This window comes from Ailuropoda melanoleuca, chromosome 13 (genome assembly GCF_002007445.2).
Source record: "Ailuropoda melanoleuca isolate Jingjing chromosome 13, ASM200744v2, whole genome shotgun sequence".
NCBI classification, from domain to species: domain Eukaryota; kingdom Metazoa; phylum Chordata; class Mammalia; order Carnivora; family Ursidae; genus Ailuropoda; species Ailuropoda melanoleuca.
Genome location: NC_048230.1, coordinates 41,830,701 through 41,850,272, shown reverse-complemented (window position 1 = coordinate 41,850,272; position 19,572 = coordinate 41,830,701). Strand labels below are relative to the sequence as shown.

Below are 19,572 nucleotides of genomic sequence, written 5' to 3'. Positions count from 1 at the left end.
TTTAGGGCAGTCAGGTCTACGAAAACATACCTGAGCCCACATGAGCTGCCCTTGGCACACAACACAGAGGGCAAGAAGGAACGACTTCGGCCCTCAGACAGTCCTTCCTGCAGGTGAGACCACACCCCCGCCCCCACCCCAGTGACCGCACCATGCATATGTACGACACCTGGGACCAAGGACTGGAAGACCAGTAGAAGATATATGCATCAGGCTGTAGAATTAATATTAAAATCAGAACACCGGAATTCCTTCCTTACTTTTTACATTAAAAAAATAAAAATAAGCGGTAATTTTTCTCTATTCCCTACTCTGGTGGCAGTAGTTGCGGCTAAGATGGTAATGATAATCTAATCTGAAGGCCTTGCTGTGGGAGGGGGGAGATGGAGTGATATTTAGGTGGCAGAATTCACAGGACCTGGTGAATGACTGGACATGTGGGGAGCAGCAGAGGAGGGTTCATGTCCAGATCTGGGGTTTGGGTCCTGAGAGGATGGCAGTGCCAACTACTAAGACTGGGAGTACTGGAGTTAAGAGTAGTTCCGGGAAGGGAGGGATGGGGAAGGGAGAGGATGGGTGCACACTAGGCCATGTGAGTCTGCGGTGGTTGCAAGACATCCAAGCAGATCTGTCCCAAGGTCCTGGGAGAAATAAGCCAGAAGCTCCATGTGGGTGTTTCAGCTCATTAGCATAGGCTGTGCCCCGTCCCCTCTGGTCTCTGTGTGGAGTAGCCCAACACTGCAGGTGTTTTATCTAGTTCCTTAAAAGGCCATCACTGCCACTCCTGTCTCCTCTTCAGGCCTGCCGCCCTCCTCAACAGCCCGGTCAAGTGGGAGCTGTATCCAACAGGCGCCGAGAAATTTAGGCACTGTCACTGAGCAGTACCCATTTCCTCAAAAGCAAGAATATGTCTGCAAGTGATGCGTGCCAAGAGACAAGTACTTGGAACTCAGAGGTGAGTGGAACATTCTGGAACTAGGGATGAACAGTGGGAAGGGGCAAAAAAGGAGCGAGACGACTAGGGGAGAAGAGCAAAAGGACGGGAGAGATGAAAGCAGACAAATGTCTCAGAAAAGCGACTCTGAAGAGCGTTCTGCTGAACGACACGTGGCCCTGTGCTCTGGCACGGGGGCAACAAAGGGGAAGTGACATTGCTACCATGGGGGTCTCAAGAGGCTCGGTCCTCACCGCTGCATGGAAATGTCTAAGTCCACTTTGAAATGAGGGCTTTTGTCCTCAAGACCACAAAGACTGGCGATCCTTACACGTGGAACTCTTTGGAGGGGCTGAAAATGTGGCTAACAAGGTAATTTGCTACTCATTTATCAACGGTCTGTTACTTACTATGTAAGCCGCTAAAACTAGTTTGCTACTTAAATGTTTTCAGTTGTAACGAAAGCCGTAGATAAGGAAAAAAGTGAAAAAGAATTACTATGATGCTTTTCACTGTGATTAAACTCTCAGACCTCCAAAATCATGTAAGTATTTACCTAAGAAAAGTACTTTTGTGGGCGCTATTTAAATACATAGAAACCAAAAAGCTAAGGATGAATAGTAAAACTTCTTCTATGCTGTGGTGCTACACTTCTTATTTTTGGCCCTACTCCTTGGTGTTGCCAGTTCTGATACATTCTCAACGCCCCAGGAAAGCTCTTTGCAAAGAGAACCCTGGGCCACAATTGAGACAGGCATGACACACTTAGGCTCCGTTCTGTGCCTTAGTTTTTCCTTAGTCCCCTTCTTGTTTTGTCATTTATTTTTCCTGCTCAAGAAGTTTGACAATAAGAAACAATTGTGTCCTATTACTCTAATATTTTAAAAAATGATAGTTTGAGGGGCACCTCGGTGGCTCAGTCGGTTAAGCATCTGCCTTTGGCTTGGGTCATGATCCCGGGTTCCTAGGATGGAGTCCCATGTCGGACTCCCTGCTCAGCGGGGAGCCTGCTTCTCCCTCTCTCTTGGCCCCTCCCCCTGCTCATACTCTCTCTAATAAATAAATAAAATCTTAAATAATTGTTTGAACATAAAAATGTATTTAAGAGCTTGAAAGGACTCAAAAGCTAAAGCAAAATGTTATGATTTTAATGGAATGGTTATGGTTTTCAACTACAGACTCAAGTGGATTTGAAAATACCACTCACGGGGCGCTTGGGTGGCTCAGGTGGCTCAGATGATTATGCATCTGCCTGCGGCTCAGGTCATGATCCCAGCGTCCTGGGATAGAGCCCTACATAGGGCTCCTGGCTCAGCAGGGAGTCTGCTTCTCCCTCTCCCTCTGCCTCTCCCCCTGCTCGGGCTCTCTCTCTCTCTCTGTATCTGTCTCAAATAAATAAATAAAATCCTTAAAAAGAAATTGTTAAAAAAATAAGTAAATAAAATACCACTCACCAGTCTTCTCAGTGCAGTGGTAAAAACACCACAAGCAACAAAACGCAAACAGTGGGGCTGATATTGCCAGCACACGGAGGTGTTAACCCTAGAGCCACTTTGGAAAATTAGGCTGCATCCACTCCCCACTGTCTGCTCCCCACTCAGACTCCTTTCAAGTCTTATGTGGGTCTCTGAGGAGCACGGTTTAAGCAGCTCTGCTCTGGGGAATCCCTAAATGTCTCTCCCCCTTCTCCTCCTCACTGCTGTCACTTCCAGCACCACCGTCACCACTGTCACCTCCAGCACCACCAGCACCGTCACCTCCAGCACCTTCATCGCTAGCACTGTCGCCTCCAGCACCTTTATCACCAGCACTGTCACCTCCAGCACCTTCATCACCAGCACTGTCACCTCCTGCACCACCAGCACCGTTACCTCCAGCACCTTCATCACTAGCACTGTCACCTCCTGCACTACCTGTGCCGCCACCACCTACCATCATCACAACATATTCTGATATGAGAATTTATTCCAAAAATGACAATTTAAAAGACCACTATTCTCATGTTTAAGGCACACCATTCTTCCTGAGAGAAATTTATGACTTCGACAATATTTGAATAACACACTTTGCATAAACCAAAGTCTCTTGACTGTGTTATCAATTCAATCTATGTTTTAGTCCTAGTCTAAAAGAGAGAACTATGGGGAAAATTTTTTGTGAAATGACTGACTTGTAGGAGCAAGCATTTTGAAATGAATGAAAGCTCTGAAATAAACCAAGATGGAAATCTCTTATAGGTATTCTAGACTCTCCTGTATAGCCCAGGAGCTCTGAAAGGCTAAAATCCATACCTGTAATATGCAACAAGTCTGACAGAGTTTATAAATAGGGGTTGTCATATCCATAAGGCATCACGTAACACTTTGAAATTCTGACGTATCTCCAGCCACACTGAATTAACCAAACCTTAAAAAATTATGTCCATTTAACAGATGGGGAAACAGAGGCTCAGATAGGTCAAACTTGGAAAAGATGGTAGAACCAATAAGCAGTAAGGACGGAACTGAAAGCTCCTTCTGCTCCACTGCTCTACTATCAAAATAATTCCCCCTAAAAAGAGCCTTAAAAAGAAAAAAGTAATGAAGTTTGAGTATTATGTTGTCTTTTCTTCTGCTGTTTAAATGGCCTACACATTCTAAAAATAGATATCTCTATAAAAATCTAACGTAACTGTCTTAAGTGATTAATTTAAAAAGGATTACACAATAGCATGATTTAAAGAGAAAAGCTTTCTTTTTTTTTTTAAGTTCCAAAATGTTACCATATAAAGATAAAATTTTCAAAGAAAAGTATTTAACGAAGAGATTCCAGAAGCTAGAGTAAGCAAAATTTTAATGAGGTATCAAATTCATCAGATAGGGAAGCGTGGACAAGATTTACTCAGAGTGTGCAGAATGCTTAATTAGTACTAACACCGACAAGAGCACAGAGTTCATTCTTCATGACCACAGTCCCTGGAACTGACATGACAAACAGTAAACCATACATTATACAAAGTAATTCCAAATGCTTTCCCCTAGTTGAAAATATGTTTCCTAATGCTTACTGATAACACAAATTCCCTGCCAGTTGTCTTTCAAGGAGCAGGATAAATGTTAACAACTCTTTTCAGCTTTTGAGAGGCAAAGATGCCTCCCCTTCCACTGCATTTACTGCCTGCGAGAAATCTCACGGAGAAAGCTCTTTGAATTCAGAATTCTACCGCCAGACAGACTCTAAACATTTCATCTGTCAACTTCCACAAATACAAGGAATTATGAAACACAGACCGCAGTAAAGGGTTTACTGGAAACAATACTCGAAGAGTGCACAAGACTCCGCTTTCGGGCCTGTGTTTTCTGCAAAGCAGCAGTGGGACGGGCTTGCTCCCTCCAGGTTAAGAACCTATTAGCACGGCGACAAAACGGGGGGCAGAAGGCGTTGCTTGGCACTTGGGGAGGGCGCGCGGAGAGCTGGCGAAGCGGGGGGAGAGCGGCGGGGAGAGAGGCGGTCACGGTCAGGGTCGCGGTCGCCGAGGCGGCGGAGCGGCCACACCGCGCGGGCCAGCGGCTCCCTTCCAAGACGCCATCTTCTCCAGTCGGAGCCGCGGCCAAGGACCCGGGGTGCAGAGCCGCCGCCCCCGCCGCCGCGCTCCCTCTCCTGCTCCGCGCCGCCAGGGGTGGGGTACCTGGGGGCAGGGGCCGCCGGAGCCCGGGGAGACGCTACCTGGCGAGCCGGCCGGGGCGCGCAGCTCCACCATGTCGGCCGCGCGCCGCAGGAGCCTCCCGCTGTGGCGCCGCCAGCGGACTCCCGCACCGGCCTGCGCCCCGGCAACCTGCGGGCGCCCGCGAGGCAGGGGCCGGCTGTGCCCTTTCCGCTCCGGGAGGTATCCGATTCATCCCCTTCAGCGAGGGGGAGGTGTCCACGGAGGGGATTTGAAAGCTCTGATTATCTAATTGCAGCTGACACTAAACCGATCTTCCTTCCTCTTTAAATTCTTTCGATTGTCACCAACGTTTGCACTTCAGGACTAGCTACAGGGAGCGCCAGGGCCCCTCTTCTGTTGTCCTGAAAGTCAGCCAAAAGAATAACGGCACAGTGCCTACTGGCTGCATGCGAATCAATGCTGCTCTTTCATACTGCCTTTGTTGTACGTTCCTTCTTGCTTCTCGCTTCTCCTAAACAACCCTGAAACATTTGGCATACCAACACTGGCGAGAATATTCTAAACGAGCCCCATATGTAAACTGGCAAGTGTCCAACTTCCTAATTACTTTCCTGCCTCTATCTAAAAAAGATCTAAGTAGCAAACACTACCCCACTGCATATTAATCAAAGCCTCTGTTTATAAATGTACAAAGCAGCCACCAAAACAATACATTGTTCTGCCTTTAGCACAATGAAAAAGAGGGTTTTTTTTTGTTTTTGTTTTTTTTTTAAAGATAAAGGCTCTCAAGTGTTTGAAGCTAGAGCTATGCTGCAGACTTGCAAGAACATAGTCGGCCTAGAAAATCACAAGACAAAATGACATTTTTCTGGAACCTGAATCGTGTGATTCTCTACATTTATATACTACTACTTATCTTACCAGTTACAAGTATTTGCCAAGTGGCTAAATGGGCTCCCCTCCAAATTTATACATGAATTAAAAAATCCATTTTCCCCTGCATTATTTTTTTTTAGAAGGCCAATGTTTTATTTCAAAACAAATGTTGCTTAAATAGAGAACCTGGACTGGGGCTGGGAGGAACCCTGTCCTCTCCATCTCATTTTGCAGGAGCTCCTCTCTAGCCCTGACAACTCGTGAGTATGTCTCTTTGGATACTGCCAGTGATGGAAGACCTGAGACCCCGCAGAAGTTCGACTGGTTCGTAAACACAGGTCATTCTTTATCTCCACGTGGCAAAGCACCATGTCAGCCACTGGAAAGTTAATAATGTTCCCTACATTTGTAACTGTTTCAAAGAGACAACAGTTGACACTCTTGACATTCTCAACTCACCTACCACTAGCTCATGCCACATGGCAAGCGATAATTGCTGAGCAATAGAGACTGGGTGGGCAAAAGAGATGTATTCCCAGTTAGAATCTGGGTCAGGAGGGGTGTCTGGGTGGCTCAGTCCGTTAGCCCCCTGACTCTTGATCTCGGCTCAGGTCTTAATCTCAGGGTTGTGAATTCAAGCCTTGCGTTGGGCTCTAAGCCAGGTATGGAGCCTACTTCAAAAATAAATAAATAAAATAAAAAGAATAGCTGGGTAGGAGATAGGACAACCTAAAATTTTTATAAATTCTACCAAACTGCCCTCCCTAGCGGCTGCACTAGTTACAGCCCTACCTGCAGCAAATCAGAGTTGCCCCTTCCCACGCCCTCACCACTCAGGTGGAGTTGTTCTAGAGTCTTGCTGTGAAGACTAAAAAATTAACATTGTGAAGCACTTGGATCTAGCACACAGTAAGCACTCAATCAACAGTACCACTGGTATTACAATAGATTTTCAAGTTTTGGCAGTTTGGTAAGTGAAAAATGGTCTATCACTGTTGTTTTCATTTTCATTTATTTTTCCTCTGGTCACAAATAATACTATCTTTCAAAATATTTAGGACGCATTTGTAGTGGCTTTATGATCTATCTGCCTGTTCACATTCTTTGCCCATTCTCCTATTGGCCTGTTTTTTTCCTCGTTGATTTATAGGAAGGCTTGGTATTTCCTCTCAGGTTTTATTTATGGGCTTGTACAAAAGCCTGTAACTTTTACACACTCAACATTGTCAGCCTTCTCTTCACCGCTTCTTGCTTAAGAGAAAATTTCAGGCCACGATCTGGAAATGTTCTCCTGTGTCACCGCCAACAGTTTTTACGTTTTTGTGTGTGGTTTTCTAGCACTGTGTTGACGGAACCGCCACTTTCCCAGTAGTTTGGGAGGCCATGCCATGCTAACCTAAACCTCAGTGTGTGTGTGTGTGTGTGTGTGTGTGTGTGCGCGCGCGCGCACGCGCGCGTGTGTGTGTTCATTTGTTCCCCGGTCCCTCCAGTGCATCTCATCAATTTATTTGTTTACTCTTGCCCCAATAACACACAGTTGTAATTAATTACTGGAGGATCATAGCTCTATTTGATAGCTCATTATTCTTTTTTTAAAATTTTTCTTGCTGTTCTATTTATGTACCTTTACTCTTCTAGATGAGCTTCAGAATTAGCCTACCAAGTTCCAAAAGCAATGTGCTGGGATAGTTCTGAATATGAATTTGACGTAAACCAGGTTGTCACAGTAAGTTTCTGTGCTAGTTTATCGTGTTACTTAGTAATGCTAACAGCTAACTCTCTAGCCCCATCTCCTCTTACTGCCCCCTGCTCTCTGCCCCCAGCCACACTGAACCACCTGCATCGCCCACGCAGGCTGCTTTACCACCTGCCTTTCACAGCTAATCCAAAACTCAGCTCGAGTCGCCTCCATGGGAAAGCCTTCCGTGGTAGTCCCTCATCCTCGGTCTGGGTTAATGGGCATGTGGCCCCCCAGAGTTATCTCTTAGTGGCACCCCAACCCACTTAGGCATGACTATGTATCCCTAAACTTAGTAGGCATTCAATAAATGTTTTGCTCGGTGACTTAATGCAGACATGTTTGAAGAGACCACAGTTCTGGCAGGTTAGCCTCTCCTCCCCTGTCCGAGCTGTGCAAGCTGTGTGTGAGCCTGCTGCCTAAGCATTCTGATGGAGTAACCAGAGGAAAGAGACAGTGCGAAATTATCAAGCTAGTGTATCGGCTTGTCAAAAAATGGCAAAAACTGGCATTGCAATTTTTCCATATGAACAACTTTGACAGATTACTGTAAATTACAAGGTGAATCATAACAAAGCTTTATAAGAGCCAGACTGATCTACTGACTTACATGCTTTTCAAAAGCATGTGGGACATAAAGGATAAGAACGAATACAAAAATGACTGTCAGGCTGGGTCTCTCTCCATATGCTGCCACTGCCTTATAGAAAACGTATTTACGCTCACTGGGCTAAAACAAGTATGACTTCAGTTTTCTTTTTTCTTTTTTTTTTTTTTTAAGATTTTATTTATTTATTTGACAGAGACAGAGACAGCCAGCGAGAGAGGGAACACAGCAGGGGGAGGGGGAGAGGAAGAAGCAGGCTCCCAGTGGAGGAGCCGGATGCAGGGCTTGATCCCAGAATGCTGGGATCACGCCCTGAGCTGAAGGCAGACACTTACGACTGAGCCGCCCAGGCGCCCCATGACTTCACTTTTCAATTCTTTACACACATTCCCGTTTCTACACCTACACTGTTCACTGGCATCTGTAAGTGCTTTCTGTATACTCCGGTGGACAAGCTCGCTTTCCCTTACTCCAGCAAACACTGCGACAATCCTCTCCACAGGGAGGAGGAAGTAAGGCAAACGGCCGCGCACTTAGATGGGAGGGAACCATGATGCTCATTAATTTTAGCAGGTTTGCACTACATAACTTCTGAAAGCTATGATAAAGGTGATTCAAAGTCTACCGATTCCTTCCAGGGATATTTAACCTTCTTTAATCTTTGCCAATCACAGTAAACCTTTGGTGGGGGGGAAGCGTCCACATACTATACACTTGGGAAAAACAAAAATTTATGTGCTGGGCTGAAATAATCCCTTTCCATTTTTCTTTTCATGAGAAATGGTGGGGAGTTAAAATCTTAAGGTTGAGTCACTTACCTGCTCCCAGCCTGGGTAAAATATTAGTTCAGTGACCAGACATTCTTACTTTTTAACTTAAGTCAGAGGAATGGAATCATGAGCAAAACTGCATTTTTTGTTTTAATGCAGGTGTGGCTACAGGGGTGGAAACCTGCTTACCCAGAATCAAAGTCAATGACAATCTATATATTACTTTAAAAAAAAATTATATAAGCTTTTACTTGAAGCAGTATCCAGAAAAGTTTCAATGTAGCAAGAAAATGTGGCTACTCTTCTGGATTTCACCTGGATATGAATTCAGTAAGTAACCTGCAGCATGAAATAGAAAAGTTCACAAGATGCTTCAACTCTAGGAAAGACAGTTGAAATTTCAAAATGTACATTTCAGAGAAAGACGAGAGAGTTTTTTTTTTTTTTTAAGATTTATTTATTTGAGAGAAAGAACACAAGCAGGGGGAGTGGCAGGCAGAGGGAGAGGGAAAAGCAGGCTCCCCACTGAGCAGAGAGCCCGTGGTGGGGCCCGATCCCAGAACCCTGGGGTCATGACCTGAGCCAAAGGCAGAAGCTTAACTGACTGAGCCACCCAGGTGTCCCTAGGACGAGAAAGCTTTACTGCACTGTTGAGGAATTTTACTTGTTTAAAAATTTTTCAAGTTTAAGAAACAACTGCTGCTCCATAATGGCATTTCAAAGATGGCACATATTTGATGCACTTATGGAGCACTTACTGTATACAAGGCCCTCTGCTGAGTACCAAATAAATATCTTGCCCTTAGCGTCCTGTAGAGTAGGAATCCCCTTCATGTCACAGGTGAGCTCTCTAGAGGCCATGAAAGTGACTTGGCCAAAGTCACACAGGAGGTCATGGGTCTGGAAACTTTATTAGGCCGTGGCTCCACCAGCGTGTCTCCTGACCCCTCAGCCATGCTGCCTCCACGCGCACTGCTGCCCCCCTGCAATCCCTGTGCTGACTCCCAAAAATCACGGGACGGAGTTCCTGCAACGCCTCCAGGGACAAAATCAAACAAGCTCTTTGGAACAGTGTTTGACTCTCTGACCTTAGAGATCAGAGGTCCTGAGAGGTTCAGACCTCTGATTTTGGAGAGAATGAAATTCTAGCTGGGGGTGTGACCAGTGCTACAGTTGCCAGGACCTCCCCCCCAGTGCAGAGCTCTTTCCACCCCACTACGTTGTGGGTATTTCCATGGTTTCCTTCGGTTTCCATAACATAGGAAAGTGAGACACTTTCTTTATAGGATACTTTCAATTTAATCGAGAGCTAAGACTTACAACTGATCAGTAAACAATGTAGGCTGCACAGTGTGCAATGAAGGTGAAGCTGTATCTGCAGACTGAGCCCCTTCCTGCAGCAAGAGGAGCAGAAAGTGGAAGCATGGAAGGGGCTTCGTGTGGCAGGGCCATGATGACCTGGACAGAAAGGAAGGGGGAAGCCATCAGGTGCGTGCATGTACTGGGACAGATGACACTGAGCCGGGTGTATTTGTGACACAGTGAGGAAACAGTGCTGGTAGAATGGAAAGTAGGCCAAGTGGAAGAGAAAGGAAAACGTTGACTAGACAAGGCTGTCTTGACAGCCAGGTGGAGAAAGCGAGACTTTGTGCAATAGGAACGAGGAAGGCAGGACATGAATCAGTTACAAAGGCTCATCTGGCTGTGATACTAGCAACTGTTGGGAAAAGAGATGAAACTGGTATAAAATGAAGACTTTTGTTTGGGAGCCAAAAATCAATCATTTCTTATTTTATTAATAAAATATAGATTGATTCCATTTTCTGAGATGTTTATACAGAAAATGCTGATTTAGTCTCCACCCCCCCCATATATATTTAAAAACTACAATAAACTAGACATAGCTTTCCGGAGGATATTTACAGAGACAAATATTTTAATAAAGATTATTTTCAATCCCCAAATCTGAAGCAATTCCTTATTTTCCTACTTATCTAGGAAGGTCCTGGTAACGTCTTGCACTAACACCATTTGATGGGAACCCTGATGCGGTACTGCCAACTAATCATGTAACAATGGGATAAGGCTTGAAAAAAGCAGGGTTGTTACAGCTCTTTTCCAGCTTTTCAAAACAAGCATCTGAAGTTAAAACACCAAGCTATTTAGGGATGACTATACACTCCTTGTCTGTGTTAAGATTTTCCTGACGACCATGTTTCAGTGTAGAAAGTAACTGTGTTTGATAACAACTGCTTGCGGTGAAATAGACGGGACTACATTCTTGGTCAATGACTATATTTGATAATTTCTTTTTCTTCCTTGCTTTTTGCAGACAACCACTGACCTACATCCCCTCTACCAGGAATTTAGCAGATGAGAGTTCAGACTATTTAAAGACACATGGCCAAGCTGTCTAAAAATATTTGTTTCAAATATACCACAAAGTCAACTTTTTAAGAAATACTGCTATTAATACTCGTAAGCCATGTTGGAATTACTCTGTATGTTAGAAAGCAGCACATGAAAGAAAATATTAATATAACTTGTGGAAAGTTTCGTTTAAATCCTGATCTAATGTAAGAAGCCTCCTTGCTTCTCTAGTTACAGGCCTGAGTCTCACTACCACCAGCAAATACGGTGTCCGTGCTAGCACCAGGGCTGACTGTGAAATCACCGGAAATGGAATGATTTAAGAAAATAACAGAGAGGGGCGCCGGGGTGGCGCAGTTNGTGCTAGCACCAGGGCTGACTGTGAAATCACCGGAAATGGAATGATTTAAGAAAATAACAGAGAGGGGCGCCTGGGTGGCGCAGTTCTTAAGCGTCTGCCTTCTGCTCAGGGCGTGATCCCAGCCTTCTGGGATATCGAGTCCCACATCGGGCTCCTCCACTGTGAGCCTGCTTCTTCCTCTCCCACTACCCCTGCTTGTGTTCCCTCTCTCGCTGGCTGTCTCTGTCAAATAAATAAATAAAATCTTTAAAAAAAAAAAAAAGAAAGAAAATAACAGAGAAACACAGCAGTTGAACACATGTACTCTGCTGTCTTCCAAAAATTTCTCTAAAACTTTGGTAAAGAAATTGTTAAGAGTATGAGTCCATCAGTAAGGTCAAGAAGATGGGAAGAAGGGAGAGAGGACAGGAGAGGAGAGCCGTCAGCAGTCTAGGAGCTGGAAAGTAAATGAACAAATGGTGATTTCTCTCAGGAGCCAAGAGAAAGCTGGTGTCCAGCTGCAGGCAAGGATGCCAGCAAGAAGCAGGGGATCAGAACCCCAGACACGCTGAGCATGAGATCTGGCAGGTTTGGCTCGAGGTGTCTGAACAAAGTGACAGTTAGAAGCACGCACTCCCGGTAAAGCACCGTGAGCTCCTCGCAGAGAGAGCAGACACAGTCACGGGATGGCCTTCGAAACGGGCAGCAAGGTTTTAGGAAGAGTTCTCACTGCAGGATTCTACAGCATCTGCCTTGACAGATGCACATGCGCTCTTGTGCAGACCTCTAGTTTCTGGTGAGAAACGAACTTAGCTGAAGGAGCTAATGCCATCAGAAAACATGAGAAATAAAATACAGAAATAGGAGTCCTAGGGCGCCTGGGTGGCTCAGTCGTTAAGCGTCTGCCTTCGGCTCAGGGCGTGATCCCGGCGTTCTGGGATCAAGCCCCATATCGGGCTCCTCCACTGGGAGCCTGCTTCTCCCTCTCCCACTCCCCCTGCTTGTGTTCCCTCTCTAGCTGGCTGTTTCCCTCTGTGTCAAATAAATAAATAAAATCTTAAAAAAAAATTACAGAAATAGGAGGAAACAGAACTCAACTTTAAAATTCAATTGAGGGGCGCCTGGGTGGCTGTCAGTTAGGCATCTGCCTTTGATTCAGGTCATGATCCCAGGGTCCTGGGATTGAATTCTGCACCGGGCTCCCTGCTCAGTGGGGAGACTTGCTTCTCCCTCTCCCTCTGCCCCTCCCCCTGCTTGTGCTCTCTCTCTCTTTCTCTCTCAAATAAATAAAAAAAATCTTTAAAAAAAGATTCAACTGAAATGAATGTATCTACCATCTAGCTAGCTAGCTCACTCCATTATATGCATATAGTGAATAGGGACCAAAATATGTCTATTTGTATCACAGGACAGCAAAGTTGAAAATAGCACAATGGTTCTCGGATAAAAGGAATGCCTCATTCTGTGTTTTTACCTGGTTGGAGCTTACTGGGATGCTGCTGTGCTCCGGCTCCAGGGAGGGGAGGAGGGCTTACCCCTGCAGGCCCAGCACCCTGGGTCGGGCTCACACTGGTCAGAGCCCCTGTAGGCAATGGCTGACCTCTCTTTAACAGCTGCTTCTGTTCTTGCTGGCGGAAGCGTGGAGGCACCTCGCGAGGCAGGTAACGGGATGCAGCTGGCTGCTGGCTGCTGGCAGACACACGTTTGCCATTGCTGCTGCTGGACAGAGTGCTGGTGGAAGTGCTGGTACTGGTACCGGCAGGTTGGGGCTGGCTTGAACAGGTCTTAGTAGGTTCTGGCACTATAAGGAACAAAATGACAAGAACCCAAAACTTTAGTAACACTTCTTAAAACCCAACCCAAACCAAAGAAAGCAAAATAAAAACTGAGAAGGAAATGACAATGTAGTGCTCTGGAAACAGAAATGGACTAAAATCCAGAGGTTCAGGTTCGAGACCCAGTTTTCTTAGAAACTAACTGCAATTCTGAGCAGCAGGTTTTGGCCCACAGTTGCCTCATCCGTAAAATGGGTGATTCAGTTAAGTTAGAGCAGCAGTTCACACTTCTGCTTACATCAGACTCAACTCAACACGTTCCCAGGTGACTGACCTGATGCTGGCAGTCCCCGGACCACACTCTGAGAACCACTGCTCTTGGCCAGTGTTTTCTCAAATTAAGGGATCTTAGGTGCCCATCAATTTATATATATTTTTATTTTAATTCTGATGACAATACACACACACACAAGTGCCTTCTGCGTTATCCAATTAAAGCATTTGTGCTGATGCTATCTATAGCACTACTACACTCCATTACAGATTTGCTGGAAAAAAATACAGGTGGGCTAACTTGCAAATGATGCATTTGTATTAAGTGAAAGCCAAAATGCCATCTGAGTATTGCATAAACAAAAGTTCCACAGTAATTTCAACAGAAAGGAGGAGCAGGAGAGCTGAGTGATAGCCCTGATAGGACTGTACTACTACTAAGCACGCCAAATGCGAAGGTGATTTTAGTAGCAAGCCTGCATTTGTAAGGGAGCGCAGACACATCAAATGCAAAGAATCTGAGGCTCAAAAGTCGTTCCCATCTTGAACCTGAAACATGAATATCCAGGGGATTACATTTACCTTTTATTAAAAAAAAAAAAAGACTTCATTTATTTATTTGAGAGAGAGAGCGAGCGCGTGCACACATGAGCTGACAGTGGGGGGCGGGTGTCAGAGGGACAGAGAGAAGCAGGCTTCCTGCTTAGCAGGGAGCCTGATGTGGGGCTCAATCCCAGGACCCTGAGATCATGACCCGAATGGAAATCAAGAGTTGGGACGCTTAACCGACTGAGCTAGCCAGGCGCCCCAACCTCTCCGTTGTCTTTAGCAGCGATAGTCACTTTGGCCATCCTGAGACACTCTCCTCCTCGGCCTCCATGACTCTGAAAGTCCTTGCTTGGATTCCCACTGGCCTCTACAGCTACTCCTTCCCATTCCCTGCGGCAGGCTTCCTCTTTTGCTCTTCCTTAAGGCTTTGCTGCAGGTGCTCATCCAGTCTACTCCCACAGCTTTACTCATCAACCCTGTGGCCATGATGCAAGACCAAGATGGCTACCGAAGATGGACATTTGAATGTCTTACAGGCACTTCAAAATCAGAGTGTCCCCATACTCAGTGGTTTCCTCACTCCCTCTTCTTTCGAGTTCTGCCATCACTCTCCTGGCAGATGGTCCTGAGTCAGAAACCTGGACTCCATCCTTGACTCTGCCCTTAATCCTCCCCAACTAACCACCGAACCTTGACATTTCTAGCTTATCTTAAATATGCCTCGCAAGTATCCCTCAAGCTCATCCACCTGTTTCCATCCCTAGTGCTCCAACCAGAACCTGGAGCACCGTTATTCCTCGTCTGGACACTACAAGAGCACGGCTGCTTCTAATCCATCACCTACTGCAGCCGGCGTGGTCCTGAAGTACACATCTCCTCCTGGCTGAAACCCCTGGAAGCTTCCCAGCCCCTCAGGATACAGTTCACAGGTCCTGAGCAGGTAGCTGTCCCTAATCCCCACTTTTCTAGACCCACCTGCTAACTTCACTATGCCGAAACTCTCTCTTCAGGGACCACCATTGTCCCCTCTTCCACCTAACTACCACGTCTCATCAATTTTCATACACAGCTCTGCACATTTTAACATTTCTGAAATTAAGATGCATCCTCTAATTGACGACGTATGTATCAGTTTAACTGGCAGTATTTATTCTAAGCAGTACATAAAATAATGCATAACTGATTATATATCAGATTCAAGAAGGCATGGTGATTCCTAGTCATTCTTTAATTATCAGATTAAATGTCACTTCTTCTCAGTCCCCCCTGCCCCCCGGCTCTACCCCTCCCCACGTTCCCAGTGCCCCGTATGTGCGCCAGTGCTCAGCACTACACGCTGCTTTCTAGTTGGCCATCTCCCCGAGAGGCTGCATTTGACGTCGGCAAGGTGCCTGGCACACGGTTAAGTGCTCAACAAACGTTAAAGGGCTTGACTTTTTCTCAAACACACACTCTGAAGTTAAAGAGAAATGCAGAAATAGCAGAATATAAAGAAAGTAATTGGTAAAGCAGAAAAAACACTAGACTGGAAAACCGAAGGCCTGGATTCCAGGCCAGCTCCCACTGATTGTGTGCACGGTCCTGGTCGGGTGGTTTCCTATGCCTGCAGCTTGGTCTCCTCATCGGGAAATGAAAGGTTGAGACCAGCTGACTCCCTCAGGTTCCTTCCAACTCTGAAAGCCTAGGATTTTCTAAGGGAAGAACAAAGGATGTGGCACACGGTTTCAGTTCTGTGATGGCTATCCCTTCCGAGTGCACGGAGTTTCTCTTACTCAGGTTCTGCTGTGCTCTGCTCCTATTTCCCTGGCCTTGCTACAGATGGTGGAAGATTTTTTATAATTTACTTAGATTTGATGGTTATTCACCTTCAACTTAAAAGCACAGGAGATGAACATCCATTCTATCCCTTTTTTCTTAAAAAAAAAGCTATAAAACCTATTATAGGTTAATTTTTAAACATAGGGGCTTTCAAATATATTTTTTTCTGACATTGGCCTTTAGCTAATTAAAACTGCAGAAGTTCCTAAGTATTTAACCCAATGAGTTGAAAGCTTCTATCTACACAAACCTTCACAGGCGTGTTTAGGGCAGTTTTACTCCTAGTTGCCCAAATGGGAAGCAACTGAGATGCCCTTGTAGGAGTGATGGATAAAGGAACTGGTACATCTGTGCAATGGAAAATCCACATTTAAAAAGAAATGAGTTATCAAGCCCTGATAAAAAATGAAGGAATCTTACAGGCATACTACTAAGTAAAAGAAGCCAATCCGAAACGGCTCCATAGTCTATGATTCCTACTATATTGTGGAAAAGGCAAAACTATGGAGACAGTAAAACCATCAGTGGTTGACAAAGGCTTGGGGAGGGAGAAAGAGGTACAGCACAGGGGACATTCAGGGCAGTAAATCGGTATGATACTTTAATTGTGGATATATGGCATTAGCATTTGTCAAAACCCCTTAGAACTATGTAATACGAAGTTAACTCAAATGTAAACTGTGGACTTTAATTAATAATAATGTATCAATATTGGTTCATTGATTGCAACAAATGCACCCCACCAAGGCCGAAGTTCATAATGGGAGAAACTGAGGATGTGTTATTGCGGGGAGAAGTATTGTGGGAACTCTCTATACTTTCTGCTCAGCCTTTCCATAAACCAAAAACTGCTCTAAAAAACAAAGTCTATTAGGAACTCTTGTGCACTGTTGGTGGGAACACAAACTCGTGCAGCCACTGTAGAAAAGAGTATGGACGTTCCTCAAAAAATTAAAAATAGGGGCATTTGGGTGGCTCAGTCAGTTAAGTGTCTGACTCTTGATTTCAGGTCATGATCTCAGGGTGGTGAGATTGAGCCCCGTGTTGGACTCCACACTGGGCATAGAGCCTGCTTAAGATTCTCTTTCTCGGGGTGCCTGGGTGGCACAGCGGTTAAGCGTCTGCCTTCGGCTCAGGGCGTGATCCTGGCGTTATGGGATCGAGCCCCACATCAGGCTCCTCCACTATGAGCCTGCTTCTTCCTCTCCCACTCTGCCTGCTTGTGTTTCCTCTCTAGCTGGCTGTCTCTATCTCTGTCGAATAAATAAATAAAATCTTTAAAAAAAAAAAAGATTCTCTTTCTCCCTCCCCTTCTCCCTCTCTCTTAAAAAAAAAAAAAATTAAAAACAGAATGACCGTATGATCCAGTAATTCCACTACTGGGATTTACCCAAAGAAAATGAAAACACTAACTTGAAAAGATATATGAACCCCTATATTTGCTGCAGCATTATTTATAATAGCTAAGATACGGAAGCAGCCCAAGTGCTCAGTGATAAATGAACAGATAAAGAAGATGTGGTACACACACACACACACACACACACACACACACACACCACTGGAATATTACTCAGTCATGGTAAAGAATGAGATCTTGCCATTTGTGACAATGTGGACCTAGACGGTATAATGCTAAATGAAAGAAGTCAGTCAGAGAAAAACAAATACCATATGGTTCACTCATACGTGGAATTCAAGAAACAAAACAAATGAACAAAGAAAAAAAGAGACAAACAAAAAAACAGACTCTTAAATACAGAACACAAAGTGGTGGTTCCCAGAGGGCGGGAGGTGGGGGATGGGTAGGATGGGGAAGGGATCAGGAGCACACTCAGCATGACGAGCACTGAGTAAGGTATGGAACTGCTGACTCACTATACTGTACACCTGAAAACTAACACAACATTAGTTGTACTTGGATTAAAAAAAAAACCAAATCTATTAATTAAAATGACAACAGAGAAGCAAACTTGCTGCCCCTCTCACAATAGCAACTTTCCATTATAACTTTGAAAATAAAATTGAGAGGAAGGCAGAAGTACATCTGTTTGGGAAACACCACCACTGAATTTACTTAAAAATATGTGATTGACATGGGGGCACCTGGGTGGCTCAGTCAGTTAAGCTACTGACTCTTGATTTCAGCTTGGGTCATGATCTTGGGGTCATGGGATCGAGCCCCAAGTCAGTCTCCGGGCTCCGGGCTCAGGGCGGAGTCTGCTTGGGATTCTCTCTCTCTCCCTCTCCCTTTGCCCCCCCCCCACCTCACACGCTCTCTAAATAAATAAAATCCTTTTTAAAAAAATAAAAATATGTGATCAGCATGATATCATTTCACTTTATTACACATTTTAATGTATCTGGCCCTAAGGTTTTACTCTAGACCTGGCCATTGCTTCTTAGGAAACCCAGAGTGTGAACACAATTGGTTCTTTTACCACAAAATTCAAAAGCAGCAGCAGCAAAGGAGGAAGAGGAGGTAAAGCAGGAAGCACAGAATAAGCAAACAGAACTATCGGTGAGCTGCAGAGTTCTACCTACCCCTTGCTAAGGAAAACCCTCGTGTTTTGTAATAACTGACACTGGAGGCCGGCTACCATCAGTCAAGTACTTCCGTCTGTCACGCAGCCTTCTCAAAGAATGGAAATGCAGAAAACCTGCCTGAACTCAAAACCTGATGGAAACCACCAGCAGGGACCTAAGAAATCACCCTGTCCCACCCTCCTCCACACAGACCCCCAGGGCCCAAGTACGCTGACCAAGATGCGCTGGGAGCCTCGTCTCTGAGCCCCAGCCCTGCTCTTCCACTACATGGCTGTCAGCTTTTCAAGATCAGGGGACAAGTGCAGGCTGTTTCTCTTCAAACTATTTAGAGGAAAATGAATTCGTAATGAAGACGTCTAACATGATAAGTGAATGCTATCAGTCGCTGGTTTTGAAGAAGTATAATAAATGAATGTTATCAATAGGTAACTCGTTTGGAATATAAAGCACTGATCCTAAGATATCTGAATACGGAATATTCCATTTTCTTCATGTTGTCTGCACTACATGACGTGTGGTCACTTTTACAGCCTCATTTGAAGAGTCAAAGAGTCCCAAATCAGTCTCCCCTCTGAAGGGGAGAGGGCTGTGTAGGGCAGGGGAACTAAATGTTCCTCACATTTTTGAAAGGTGGGGAAAGAACAATGAGGACTATGTGACAAAGACCATCCAAGGCCAGCAAAGTCTAGAATGGTTGCTATCTGGACCTTGGTGGGAAAAGTCTGAAAGAAAGGGAAGAGAAGCCTCACTCAGCAGAGTGATGAGGTAGAAGGAACCAAGGATTCTGACCCTGTCGAGCCGTGCCTCCGGCCTCTTCTATATGAGAGAGCGATAAAGCTTCTCTGGTGTAAACCAGTATTTTCCAGATCTTTGAACACTAGCAGCTAACTCGCCTAATCTCAACCGGTAAGTGGAGGATCTCAAAATTGGATCTGTTCATATAATATAGATAAACCAAATGGGCAGTTTCTGACCAGCCATCTGCTCTCTTCAGATACAAATTTCTCAATCTCTCGCTGCCCAAAGAAATAGGGTATCCAAGTCCTAATGACACTGCTCGTCTCAAACTCACCTGTGTCCAAGCCTATCCCTCAACAACAGAGGCTCACAGACGAGTCTATCCTACACATCATTGTTTTAACAGTGCAGAACACATGGGGCGCCTGGGTGGCACAGCGGTTAAGCGTCTGCCTTCGGCTCAGGGCGTGATCCCGGCGTTATGGGATCGAGCCCCACATCAGGCTCCTCTGCTATGAGCCTGCTTCTTCCTCTCCCACTCCCCCTGCTTGTGTTCCCTCTCTCGCTGGCTGTCTCTATCTCTGTCAAATA

At 45.2% G+C, this 19,572-nt stretch overlaps 1 protein-coding gene across 3 annotated transcripts in view; it reads right to left on the bottom strand.

Annotated features, from left to right (window-relative positions):
- Positions 1 to 19,572, bottom strand: part of TNRC6C (trinucleotide repeat containing adaptor 6C) — a 100,948-nt gene that overhangs the window by 65,619 nt on the left and 15,757 nt on the right. Inside the window, exon 3 of one of the 3 annotated variants that reach the window (XM_002918374.4) lies at positions 12,756 to 13,082. In XM_002918374.4, coding sequence (XP_002918420.2) covers positions 12,756 to 13,082 — 327 coding nt within the window. Of the gene's footprint in view, positions 1 to 4,639; positions 5,467 to 12,755; positions 13,083 to 19,572 lie in introns of those variants that run through there. The other 2 variants (XM_019798753.2, XM_034640975.1) reach the window with 2 other exon arrangements.